The sequence below is a fragment of the Somniosus microcephalus genome, chromosome 9, assembly GCF_052327205.1.
Source record: "Somniosus microcephalus isolate GS21.2 chromosome 9, FLI_Smic_1.0, whole genome shotgun sequence".
In the NCBI taxonomy this organism is placed as follows: Eukaryota; Metazoa; Chordata; class Chondrichthyes; order Squaliformes; family Somniosidae; genus Somniosus; species Somniosus microcephalus.
In genome coordinates, this window is record NC_140995.1 from 169,540,031 (window position 1) to 169,554,155 (window position 14,125).

Below are 14,125 nucleotides of genomic sequence, written 5' to 3' on the forward strand. Positions count from 1 at the left end.
AAAACAGTTTAAAAGGACAACATAGGCCAATGTGGTTAAAGATGGGTATCAAAGTGTATTTTTCTCTGTTTGCTATTGTTAGCAAAAAAAATAGGCACAAGTATAAAGCGGTGTTGCTCACTTTATACTTATATTTAATAACATCTTGATGAGCACAAATCCCATCTCTCAATCAACTATACCTTCATCCTCTTGTTTCATTAAATTGTTTTAAAGACATATGCCAAAAACAGAATATTTTAATGCCCACCCCATTAACAGTGGTCAAGATTTTCACACTTCTGTGGAAAGGGCAGGAAGACGGTAATATAATTCCCCATAAATGTTGCAATCATCATTCTTCAAATTAATCTATACTCCATGAATCTCATGTATAAGGCAAGATAAACACTCAGAAGAATCAAATACGCCTGTCCCTTTAAGATACTTTTTGGCTGAATACCATTTGACCTTCCCTTGCTGTGTCTGATTTGCCCAGTAGGATCTTTCTCCTTACTCATCTTAAGTGGAGTATAACTGAATGAAAAAGAATCATTATTGTTGTGCCTCAAGTGCTGTCAACTGAAATTTGAAAGACTTTTCAGTGACATGGGGATTATATGCTTTTGTGCTGCTTCTCACACTTAACAAAGATGTCTCTGTGCACTTCCAGGAAATTGCGCCTTTAACACCGATACTGGGCGTCAGTATTTCCACTCTGCAACTCCAGTTAAAAGTACAGCAACAGCACCATAAAAGCATGCTGGAAGTTTTAATTAAATCACTGCTGTTACACTCACAGGGCACCTCTAGCATGTAATTCACACTGGTATGAAATTGAATGTTCGTAATTACCCTCAGCACTGGCGTCAGTGTTGATGCAAATTCTGGAAATGAATCTAATCCTCCTTCTCCCAACCTCAGGGAAACAGTGGTGCAACAACCATTCTTCTTCATTCAGTTATACTCCACGTACAATAGGTACAGTGATGCTACTGGGCAATTCAGAGATGTCACAAGGGAAGATCACATGACTTGCAGCTGACAAGTTCCCTTAAAGGAGCAGCTGGCCCTGAGACTATATCCTTAAAGTTAACTTATTATCATATAGGCACATTTGTCTGTCTTATAAAAAATGTATTAAGTGAAATTCAACATAAACAGACAAATACTTTTTAAAAATGAGAAAACAATGTAAAAGACAGACCAAAAAATTTAAAGTAAATTTTCAAGAAAGGAACCCAAAGAACAGCACAAGGAATGACCCTTACCAGGTATGATATTATTGTACGAACCCTCACACAGCATGATATTATTGTATAAACCTTTAACACAGTGCAATATTGGCCCTGAATTTGCGGTCAGTGCCGAAGGAACGGTGCTTGCCATTCACTATGCTGACAGCTGCCCAGAGAGTTTTTGCAGGCTTTTAAGGGAGACTTGCTGTCATCAGGCATCTGATCCAGTGTGGCGCCCTCTACAGGGGATCTGTGGCGTGTGTGAACAGTCAAGAAACAGCGAGGTTCCTCAACCAATCAGATTGAAGATACCTCACTGAGACACGAAGCATAAACCAGGAATTATAAGGTAGATTTAAATCATGTACAGAAAGCAAAATAAAGCGAGGAAAAGAAAGATACGATTAAGAGGGCAGCACGGTGGCATAGTGGTTAGCACTGTTGCCTCACAGCGCCAGGGACCCGGGTTCGAATCCAGCCTCGGGTGACTGTCTGTGTGGAGTTTGCACATTCTCCCCGTGTTTGCGTGGGTTTCCTCCGGGTGCTCCGGTTTCCTCCCACAGTCCAAAGATGTGCGGGTTAGGTTGATTGACTATGATAAATTGACCCTTAGTGTTAGGGGAATTAAATACGTGGGGTTACGGGGATATGTGTTGGTGTAGGGGTTACGGGGATCGGGTGGGATATGTGTCGGTGCAGGCTCGATGGGCCGAAATGGCCTCTATCTGCATTGTGGTGATTCTGTGATTCTGTGAAGAGAGAGCGATAAAAGAGACGGACAGAAAAAGTTTTTAAAAAATTATTTTAAATCTCCAACACTAATTAAATTCTGAAGGAATGAGACTCCACGCTAGTAAAATTACATGTTCAATGCTAGAGAGGTTGTTTGGCAGTAATTATGACTTACCATGGCATTAAAAATACTCTTATACTTGAATGGACAAGCCCTAACTTTTTCTGCCCTGTTTAGTGGGTAAATAGTGGGTAAGTACCCCACCTTCACGCCCTTACATTGATTGCAATGCCAAGTCTATCGGCGAGGTACTGTTATAGCGCATGTGCAGACTCCAGAAGTTGCTGTCTGATTTACTTCATAATAACGGTGAGCACTGTTAGTCTCACCATTATTTTCAATGCAAAATCTGGACCATTATCATATAAGCCTTTAATACTGAGAAATGTTATCATGTGAGCCTTTATCACTGTGGGGTTATCTTATGAACCCTTAAACTGTGTAATATTATTGTATAAACCCTTAATGCTGTGCATTATCATCATACAAACCCGTACACTGTGTAATATCATTGCATGAACCCTTACCCCAAACCATACCTCTCCACAGGCTTCTCGTGACATAGTCCTCAACCCCAATCGCTCCCATCACCCCACTTTCCAACCCCAAGCTAATTTCATCCATGAGACCAACCTCCTACATCCTTGAAGCCATTCCCATTACACTGCTGACCACCCAACTTCTCCTCATGGCCCCTATTCTAGCAGACATTGCAAATGGTACCCACTCCTTAGATACTGTCCCCAATTCCTTTCAAAATTGTAGTTATCACTCCCTCCTCAATAAAAACCATTGTCAACTCTTCTGTGTTTGTCAGGTTTTAGGAAAAAGGTTACAAAGTGATGGGTTATGGATCCTTCAATGAGACAAATTTCAAATTTTCATCCTGATGTTCAAATGCCTCCATGGTCTCACCCTATCTCTCAAACCTCCTACAGCCCTACAAACCCCCTCCCCACTCTTATGATTCTTTGGACCCCAGCTTCTTGTGCAGCCCCCATCCTTTTGCTCCATCATTGGAATCATTGCCTCTCCCTCTCCCTCTCCTCCTTTCCCATTCCCTCTCCCTCTCTTCCTTTAACACCTGCCTTACAACCCATCTCTTTGGTTAAGCTTTTAGTCTCCCATCCCAATAAATCCTTCTTTAGCTTGATATGCTATTTTTCCTTACACCTCTGTGAAGCACCTTTGGATATTTTTCTGTGTTGACGGCACTATATCAATGAAAGTTGCTACTGTTGTATAAACCTTTAACATTTGAAGGATTCGAAAATTTCATACATCTCCCCCCCGCCCCACCCCCCGAAGATTTATTTGGTTTTTAAAAGAAACCCTGGTCAGACTGAGTTTTAAAATCCAGGGCACAACAAAATGGCTGCGGTCAGACCTCGTGACCGAAAGCCTGTCAGTTTCAATTCGGACCCTGGCAAGCTAACAGCTTGTGCATTTCAATGTCTGCAGCAAGGAGATCACGAAATCAGACAAGACTTTTGCATATGCATTGGGGACAAACCCAATTACAATCAGACCTACACATAAACGCCATCAAGGTGTTTGCTCAAACAATCAAAATAATCAGCGGGGCCATCGAGACTGGGCTGGCCCCCATCAAAGAACCTGTTGGACAAAGGAGAGCAGTTGCAGAACCGGCAGGAACCGATTACCGGCCATCCAAGTCGATGGGCCAAGATCAATACCTTTTGTTTAATTCCAGCCCGCTCAAATCAGACAAACGAATGAGCTGATTGAGCGTAGAGATAAGGGCTACCGAGGGGGGTATAACTAGCCTCTCGAGAAGCCATTCTCTCTCTCTCGCCTCACCTCCTGGGCTCTGCCTCGCCATCAACCAAGGAAGAAGACCATCGAAGGAGAACCCGTCCAGAGAGGTAGGATACCCTGTCAGAGACCTTTTAATTACTGGGGTATCTCTACCTGGACGGTGAAATCTGTGCAACAGCGGGACCACGAGACATCAGCAGGCAACAGGGCAAAGGGGCAAGGCCTTTCTTTCAACATCTCAGACCGGTGAGCATTATACTTCTGACCCATCGCAAGATAGTCTAGCTAGGTGTAGAGGGTGGGAGTTAAGGGGATTGCTGAATTGTCATTTTAGCCATTTTCCCTCGATGTGCCATTTCTCTTCCCCTGTTAAGTGTAAGTCTACTGCATTCATATCATCCTTTTTTTATAGTATTGTTATCTTATTTTCCCTGTTAATAAATTTTGGTTTTCTTTGTACCAAACCACTGGTCTGCTCGTTTGTTTATATCGCTATCTGCCAATAAGTCCGGGGATCAGAACTAAGGGGTGTGCGATCCGAACCGCTCAGAGATAAGGCAGCCGGAGACATAACCGACTGGCCAAAGCAAGTAGCAAAACCCCCTACACATTGTGCAATATTTTCAAACAAACCCTTAATGCTGTGCAATATGTTATAGACCTTTAACATTGTACAATTTATTTCTTGAGTCTTTACTTTAAATGGGTTTATGCCTCAGTTAAAATAGTGGGACAAAGGAAATGGATATGCATGCAGTAATCATTCATATCACACACAGTGTAATTCCCAGCCTACATACAATCTTTTACCATCCTAATAATATTCCACGACTGTTTCAAATATCAATATGCTTTTTCCATCTGTACTCACAATCTCCTGCTCCAAACTGGAGGTGATCATTTTATGTGAGTATTTACGATGTGACTTCATTAATGATGAGATCACTGAATTAAGACAAAGAAAAATGTCTCTTCCCCCCCCCCTTTATCACCATATCATCAACCTGCTAAACATATTGGTTAAAAGAAATATGAAAACCTGTTCTGCATCACTAATAGCAAACAGTGCGATGAGATACTGAAGTTTGCCTTCAAACTTTACTTGGTGGTATAGCAGCAGGTGCAGTTGGAAAGGACTATAACAAGAATAAATGTCTCATAAATTGGATTCTGAGCACACAGAAAGAATGACTGGTAGGATCTGTATCATTATACCAAGGCTCAATACTTCAGACCTGAATTCATACCAATGTGTCGGTGTAATAGACGCTCTCGCAGTTGAATGTTTTGACCTTGGACATCTCTCATTGTGACAGATTCCGTTTCATGAGGGTCATATGAAGAGGGTGTTATGACAATATTGTCCCCAAGACGCCAACTGACATCATCCTCCAAAACAATTCTGTTCAATGAAAGAAAGAAAAAAAGCCTTACTGCCGTGGATTGTACAAAGATTTCCTTTACAGTTGCAGCATATCTCAGTCAGAACCAGGTCATGCCAGGTACAATTTTCATTTGAGTCCTGTTCAAACAAAAATGCTGCAGTTATCACCAAAGGAAAATTGGTTGTGGGGGTCAGAGCTCGAAATAAGCACCAGAACATTCTAAAAAAAAATTAAATTAGAGCGTTGGGGGCATCATCCTGGACATGGCATGACTTGAGTCCAAAAATATTTTGTGCTCTTTGTGTAGCACTTTCAGCCTTTGGCATAATAAAATTGATTCCTTTGAGTAATGAAAGACCTTGATAGTCTTCAAAATACATACCTCCTTTCTATAAAAAAAATCAGTAGATTTGTAATGATGATGCTTATAAAGCAGAATTGGTGAGCTACAGAAACCTAATTACAGGTTTAATAATTCAAAGTATGATTGAAATAAATTAACAGTTATCAAAGCTCATTGATTCTACATTATTGATGTACAACGTATTTTTTGGCGAATGTTGATGTTCAGTGAGGCAATGATATCAGTGCTTGTGCTTAGATGGCCAACAACAACAACACAACAAATCATAGGTTAACATAGCAAAGGGGAGCAATGGGCATCAAGCAGGTGTAAGGGATGCGGCCAGAAGCCTGGACATAGATATTACAGAAATAAAAACAGAAAATGCTGGAGATACTCAGCAGGTCAGGCAGCATCTGTGAAGAGAGAAACAGAGTTAACATTTCAGGTCGATGACCTTTCGTCATAACTGGAAAAAAGCACGAAATGGATTTTTAAGCAAGTGTAGTGGCTGGGAAATGGGAGAGGGGATGAAGGAACAAAAGGGAAGGCCTGTTATAGGATAGAAGGCAGGAGCGATTAAGAGACATTGAGAGACATTAAGAGATATTCAAGGCAAAAGGAGATGGTAATGGGACCGGTTAAGAAACAAAGGATGGCTCTAAATGAAGTGTAAATTGCGCTGGCAGAATGGAAGACAGCTGTCATGTGGGAGAGAAGAACAGAACAAAAGTGTGGATAAAAACAATATAAATATGATAGGGGCCGGGGTTATGATCTGAAATTGTTGAACTCTATGTTGAGTCCAGAAGGCTGTAAAGTGCCTAATCGAAAGATGAGGTGCTGTTCCTCGAGCTTACGCTGAGCTTCCGAGGAACAGTGCAAGTGGCCGAGGACAGTGAGGTCTGAGTGGGAGTGGAGCGGTGAATTAAAGTGACAGGCGACCGGAAGCTCGGGGTCTTCCTTACGGACTGAACGGAGGTGTTCCGCAAAGCGGTCACCCAATCTGCATTTGGTCTCCCCAATGTAGAGGAGACTACATCGTGAGCAACGAATACAGTATACTAAATTGCAAGAAGTACAAGTAAATCGCTGTTTCACCTGGAAGGGGTGTTTGGGCCCTGGACAGTGGGAAGTATAAGGGCATGTGTTGCATCTCCTGCACTTACACTGGAAGGTGCCGGGCGAAGGGGAAGGGGTTTTGGGGGCAATAGAGGAGTGGACTAGGGTGTGGCGGAGGGAGCAGTCCCTACGGAATGAATTAAAGTGACAGGCGACCGGAAGCTCGGGGTCCCCCTTACAGACTGAATGGAGGTGTTCCGCAAAGCGGTCACCCAATAATAGATATTGCAGGTTGGTAGGGTTTAGGAAGAGAAGAGTGTAGGGAGATGATGACTGATAGCTCTGAGGAGGGAGGATTCACAGTCAGAAGAATGGAACATGCCAGCTTGGATATAGGGCTAGAAGAGATTGAAAAAGGTAAGGAGGAAGGCCACCATGGATTTGTTAAGGAAGACGAGCACTTCAAAATCAATACATTAGGCTAGAGGGAGCCAGTGGAGGTCAATATAAACAGGGTCAAAGGTGGGCAAGACTTCATGTGGAATAGGATGAAGCAGAGTTTTGGACAAGTTGGGATGTTTATGCAGGGTGAAACTCAGAAGATAGGGAGGACAGCATGGAAGATCGGGTCTGGAAGTGATGAAGGTGTGGAAAATGGTTTAAGAGATGATGGCATGTGGCATGGATAGAGAGAGACAATGGCCCCAATTTTAAGTTTGAGATGTGCTGGGAACGGGGTGGTCCGATTAGCGTGCAGGAAATCAGGAAGAAAGTGCAGTGCGTCTGTCAGTGGCTTTTTAACTCAGCCACCTCATTATCATTTTCCTTCTGGGTTTCCCGTCCAATTAGTGTCAGTGGGCGTGAAATGGACCCGTAAGACGCAATCTCAATTCCAGTATTTAAAGAAACAATCCAAACATGCAAGTTGAAGAATTTGGGGGTGGCTGTCAGAGAACTAGACGTGTCAGAATGGAGTTCAGATGGGCAAAGGCTGTACCCCATTTCAATGGTGCCTCCCTGGATGTGCAGATGGGGGCTGTGAGGAGTAGGAGAGAGATAATCTTCCCTAACAACAGGAAGAAGAAGCTTGCAGCTGAGACTAAGAAGGCATGGTTGGAGGTTGCGGAGGCCAGCAGCAGGAACGTAGTGCCACGCACCTCGATTCAGTGCAGAAAGCGCTTTAATGCCCTAAGCAGGCCTGCAAAGGGGAATACAGTGGCACATTCACCTACATTCTGCTGTGCGCATCACCCCACCCTCTCACTCTGCCTTCGCAAGCCTACTCCATCACATCACTCCTTACACCCACTTACATTGCAGGTGCACCCATCCTTCTCTTTCTATGCACTTCCTCACATCCCTATCTATCCATCCACCACTCCCACGCACCCTCATCCTTATGCAATGTCAGGCCTCTCTCTCATAGTCACCCTCACCAAATGCACGCCATCCATTGGAGGAGCACATGCCATTACACTCACTCATAGGTCTGTTCTTTCCCTCCTTGGTGTTTCAGCTGTGGCTCAGTGGGTAGCACACTCACCTCTGAGGCAGAAGGTTGTGGGTTCAAGTCCCACTCCAGCGACTTGAGCACATAAATCTTGGCTGACACTCTAGAGCAGTACTAAGGGAGTGCTGCACTGTCAGAGGTGCTGTCTTTCGGATAAGATGTTAAACCGAGGCCCGTCTGCTCTCTCAGGTGGACGCAAAAGATCCCATGGCACTATTTTGAAGAAGCGTAGGGGAGTTATCCCTGGGGTCCCGGACAATATTTATCCCTCAATCAACATCACAAAAACAGATTATTTGGTCATTATCACATTGCTGTTTGTGGGAGCTTGCTGTGTGCAAATTGGCTGCCACGTTTCCTACATTACAACAGTGACTACACTTCAAAAGTACTTCATTGGCTGTAAAGCGCTTTGAGATGTCCTGCAGTTATGAAAGGCGCTATAGAAATGCAAGTCTTTCTTTTCCTTGCAGGAGAAGAGAGCACAGAACATGAGGGAGAGGGAGAGAACTGGAAGGGCCTCCGCAGATCACGAAGCTTACGACTGCAGAGGAGGAGGCGCTGGAAATAAGTGGCGTTATGGCGTCCCTGGCTGTCGGAGATGGGGAAACGGGGAGCTCCCAGCTACCTGGTGAAACAATTAAATAAAAGCTGCCCAGATGTCATTTGGCGCTCAGTCATGTTAACTTGGTTTCAACAGCGTGTGAAATATGATCATCTCCATAATGATAACTTGCAAAATTCTTAACTTCCCACAACTAATTCATGTCTTTTATCTCCCACAGGGCCTTCACGTGTGGAGTGGGAGTTGGTGGACTAGGCGGGTGAAGAGTCCTCAGAGAAGCTGAGTCCTTCTGAGGGTGCACCGTCACAGGACTCATACAGACCATGCACCAGCTCAGATACTCGCACTTTGGTGGGACCAGTAAGACAGATAGTTGGGTTTTCACCTGGTGACTCACACTTCACAAGTGAGCGAGAACAGAGGGTGATGGCAGGGACAGCAGTGGAGAGTCCACGTCAGAGGGCACAACCTAATCCAAGCTCTGCTCAGCTGGACATAGTTGCTGTACCCTGGGAGCCATCGAATAAGAGGAGAATTATTGAGCAGCAGCAATGTGCAATGCACTGACAGGCCTTCAAAGTAGACTCACCATGATTGCAAAGAGTGGAGGAGTGCACCTCAAGCATGAGGGGGCTGATGTTACAGGCCACTGAGATGATGTTGTCTTCCATGTATAAAGTGGCCAATGTCATGGACAGTCAAACGTTCCAATCAAATGAGTCCATGCACGCCTTCAACACTATCGTGCAGACTCTGGATACCAACATGTCTGCCACCTTAAATAGGTTAATATACCTTAGCCTTGGCCTTACAGGGTCACACTGATCTGCACCAGTGTTCTCCAGCACAGTGGTAGCAGTGAAGTGTGGCTGGGACATGAGAGGGATGATGGCGAAAGGAAGCATGGAAGTGGGGACTCCACTCAAAGCGCTTCCACTTCTCACCTACAGCCCACCTCTCAGTCAGTAGCCCACACATGCTGCCTTGTCTCCCGATGGCCGAGTCGGCCCCCGCACAGGTGCAGGTGCAGCAGTCTTTGGCGGGGCCCTCATGGGCTCCAAAACCCAGAGGACGTCAGCCAACAGCATCTCAGCAGTCAGAGCAGGGGTGTGAAACGACACAGGTTGCACCATGTAGGAGTAGCAGAAAAGGGAAGAGTAAGTCTTTGTAGTTGCACAAGGGTGTCTGAGAAAATTTTAGTTTGATAAGTTTTTGTTCTTTTATTTAGTTCACATAAATGTTATTCTTTTTCACCACTGAAATTGGCTAAGTGACGGGAAACAGAGAGTAGTGGTGAACGGTTGTTTATCGGACTGGAGGAAGATATACAGTGGTGTTCCCCAGGGGTCGGTACTAGGACCATTGCTTTACTTGATATATATTCAAGAGGATATAGTCAGGCTGGTGGAATGGGCGGACACGTGGCAGATCAAATTTAACACAGAAAAGTGCAAAGTGATACATTTTGGTAGGAAGAACAAGGAGAGGCAAAGGGTACAATTCTAAAGGAGGTGCATGAACCTGGGGGTATATGTGCACAAATCGTTGAAGGTGGCAGGGCAGATTGAGAAAGCAGTTTAAAAAGCGTACGGGATCCTGAGCTTCATAAATAGAGGCATAGGGCAGGATTTTCATTGAGCCGTGGAGTCGGGATTGGAGGCGTGCGGGGGGTTAAAATCCCGAAATTAGGGGTCCCGACCCCATCCCGCACCCAAACCCGCCTCCATGCCAGTTTTAAAGGAGGCGGGTACGCGCCCTGCACTGGGACCCGCCTACCCGAGACGGGAAGGGATTAGTGCCAATTAACTGCCTGGTAACAGGTAGTTAACAGGCAGTTTTTAGCCTAATCCCTATTTTTAAGGTTGAAGTGTGGGATTCCCAATGGCTCCAAACCACGCCAAGTTAGAGGAGGCGGGCCGTCAGGTTGAAGGACTTGGAGGGGTCGAGATGTTGGTGTTCAGGTGAGTGATGTGTGCATGAGTGCAAAGGTAAGTGTGTTTGGTGTGTCTAAAGTGATTAAATAAGTTTTACATACCTTTTCTTACCTTTTCAGCCTTCCTTTCTTTAGGTCTCGGGAGTCCCTCATCTCAGCAGCACAGAAAGCAGAATGGCTGCAAACTGTCAAAAGTGACAGCCTGCAGCTTTCTGTGCAGGAGAGATTTTTAACTGAGTCTGTGGAGAAGGACTCATGTTAGAAGTAAGACTGTCAGTGTTTGACAGCTTCAAACAGCTGTGAAACGCTGATATTTCATCTGTCAAAACCTTTTGACAGATAAAATTTCAGTCTGTGACGTCACTTGTTGCCGGGTGGCTCTTAATTGGCCTCCTGAGCCCGCTGGGCGGGCTCAACAAGGTCAATCAAGTTAAAATCGCGTGGATTGGCCGCATCTCGATGGAGGCGGGACTACAACCCCGAAAGTTGTAGTCCCGCCTCCAACCCAACTCCTGAAAGAAAATCCTGCCCATAGAGTACAAAAGCAAGGTAGTTATGATGAACCTTTATAAAACACTGGTTCAGCCTCAACTGGAGTATTGTGTCCAATTCTGGGCACCGCACTTTAGGAAGGATGAGAAGGCCTTCAACAGGGTGCAGAAAAGATTTACAAGAATGATTCCAGGGATGAGGGACTTCAGTTACGTGGATAGACTGGAGAAGCTGGGGTTGTTCTCCTTAAACCAGAGAAGGTTGAGAGGAGATTTGATAGAGGTGTTCAAAATCATGAGGGGTCTAGGCAGAGTAGATAGAGGGAAACTGTTCCCATTGGTGGAATGGTCGAAAATCAGAGGACACAGATTTAAGGTGATTGGCAGAAGAACCAAAGTCGACATGAGGAAAAACTTTTTTACTCAACAAGTGATTAGGATCTGGAATGCACTGCCTGAAAGGGTGGCGGAGGTAGATTCAATCATGGCTTTCAAAAGAGAATTGGATAAGTACCTGAAGGAAAAATATTTGCAGGGCTACGGGGAAAGGGCGGAAGAGTGGGACTAGCTGAAGTGCTCTTGCAGAGAGCTGGCATGGGCTCGATGGGCCAAAAGGCCTCTTTCTGTGCTGCAACCATTCTATGATTTTATACTGAGTATTTATTGGCATATATCCCTGAAATTGATTCAGCCCCCTCAATTGCCGTGGTGTTCGCGCCTTTCTTTCACTCGTGCATTTCAGGAAGCCTGGAAAACCCGTGGACCTGGCGTTAAACTCAAAAGTGTGTTGAAATATCGCTCTAATTGAGTGATTAACTTTTGGTACTTGACAACCCACCTCTCCCGAGGGGTTTGTGGGCAGGCAGCCTAACGCACTCAAGTGAAATGCGGAAGTCGGCGGGTTACATAGAAACATAGAAGATAGGAGCAGGAGTAGGCCATTCGGCCCCTTGAGCCTGCTCCGCCATTTAATGAGATCATGGCTGATCATCCAAATTCAGTACCCGGTCCCTGCTTTCTCCCCATATCCCTTGATCCCTTCAGCCTTAAGAAATATATCTAACTCCTTCTTGAATATATTTAATGAATTGGCCTCAACTGCCTTTTGTGGTAGAGAATTCCACAGGTTCACCACTCTCTGGGTGAAAAAGTTCCTCCTCATCTCTGTCCTAAATGGTTTACCCCTTATCCTTAGACTGTGACCCCTGGTTCTGGACTCCCCCGCCATCGGGAACATCCTTCCTGCATCTAGTCTGTCTAGTCCTGTTAGAATTTTATAAGTTTCAATGAGATCCCCTCTCATTCTTCTAAACTCCAGCAAATATAAGCCCAATCGACCCAATCTCTCCTCATACGTCATTCCTGCCATCCCAGGTATCAGTCTGGAGAATCTTCGCTGCACTCCCTCCATGGCAAGAACATCCTTCCTCAGATAAGGCGACCAAAACTGCACACAATACTCAAGGTGTGGTCTCACCAAGGCCCTGTACAACTGTAGCAGGACATCCTTGCTCCTGTATTCGAATCATCTCGCTACAAAGGCCAACATGCCATTTGCCTTCTTAACCGCCTGCTGCACCTGCATGCTTACCTTCAGCAAGTGGTGCACAAGGACACCCAGGTCTCGTTGCACTTCCCCTTCTCCCAATCTATTGCCGTTCAGATAATAATCTGCCTTCCTGTTTTTTGCCACCAAAGTGGATAACCTCACATTTATCCACATTATACTGCATCTGCCATGCATCTGCCCAATCACCCAACCTGTCCAAATCATACTGGAGTTTCTCGGCATCCTCCTCACAGCACACATGCCCACCCAGCTTTGTGTCGTCTGTAAGCTTGGAGATAGTTCCCTTGTCTAGATCATTAATATATACTGTGAATAGCTGGGGTCCTAGCACCGATCCCTGCGGTACCCCACTAGTCACTGCCTGCCACTCGGAAAAAGACACATTTATTCCAACTCTTTGCTTCCTGTCTGCCAACCAGTTCTCTATCCAAGTCAGTACCTTACCCCCAATCCCATGTGCTTTAACTTTACATGCTAATCTCTTATGTGGGACCTTATCGAAAGCCTTCTGAAAGTCCAAATACACCACATCCACTGGTTCTCCCTTATCTATTCTACCAGTTACATCCTCAAAAAATTCCAGTAGATTAGTCAAGCATGATTTACCTTTTGTAAATCCATGTTGACTTTGTCCAATCCTGTCACTGTTTTCCAAGTGCTCTGCTATTACATCTTTTATAATGGACTCTAGCATTTTCCCCACTACCGATGTCAGGCTTACTGGTCTATAATTCCCTGTTTTCTCTCTACCACCTTTTTTGAATAGTGGGGTTACATTAGCTACCCTCCAATCCATGGGTACTGTTCCAGTGTCTATAGAATTTTGGAAGATGACCAGCAATGCATCTACTATTTCTAGGGCCACTTCCTTTAGTACCCTAGGATGTAGATTATCAGGCCCTGAGGATTTATCAGCCTTCAATCCCATCAATTTCCCTAACACCATTTCCCTACATATACTGATTTCATTCAGTTCCTCCCTCTCATTAGACCCTATGTTCCCCGACATCTCTGGGAGGTTATTTGTGTCCTCCTTTGTGAAGACAGAACCAAAGTATGTATTTAATTGTTCTGCCGTTTCTTTGTTCCCCATTATAAATTCCCCTGATTCTGACTGCAAGGGACCTACGCTTGACTTCACCAATCTTTTTCTCTTCACATATCTATAGATTGTTGAAGTCGGCTTCCCGACGCGCTGTAAATTTCGCCGCTTTTAATCCCTGACTCCAAACCCAAACGCTTCTCCAGGTTAAAATTCAGCCTGATGTTGCAGAGGTCAAAAAATTCTGTTTTTATGGTAAATAGAATATGAGGTTTAAAACTCAGAGTAAAATCAGATAGAGTAGCCAGGTTTGCACTGTTGCATTCAGCCTGAGCAAGCAACCATTGAAGGGGATCAGGGGCTGACTGGCTTCCCAGAAAGGATTCTAACAGAAAAAGAAGGGCTGATAATATAGCGCCACGGAACCATTTACAG

General features: G+C 44.8%; 1 protein-coding gene across 1 annotated transcript in view; it reads right to left on the reverse strand.

Annotated features, from left to right (window-relative positions):
• Positions 1-14,125, reverse strand: part of LOC147112824 (fibrocystin-like) — a 610,710-nt gene that overhangs the window by 233,652 nt on the left and 362,933 nt on the right. Inside the window, exon 32 of the mRNA XM_085998227.1 lies at positions 5,037-5,191. Within this exon, the coding sequence (XP_085854353.1) occupies positions 5,037-5,191 (155 nt within the window). The remainder of the gene's footprint in view (positions 1-5,036; positions 5,192-14,125) is intronic.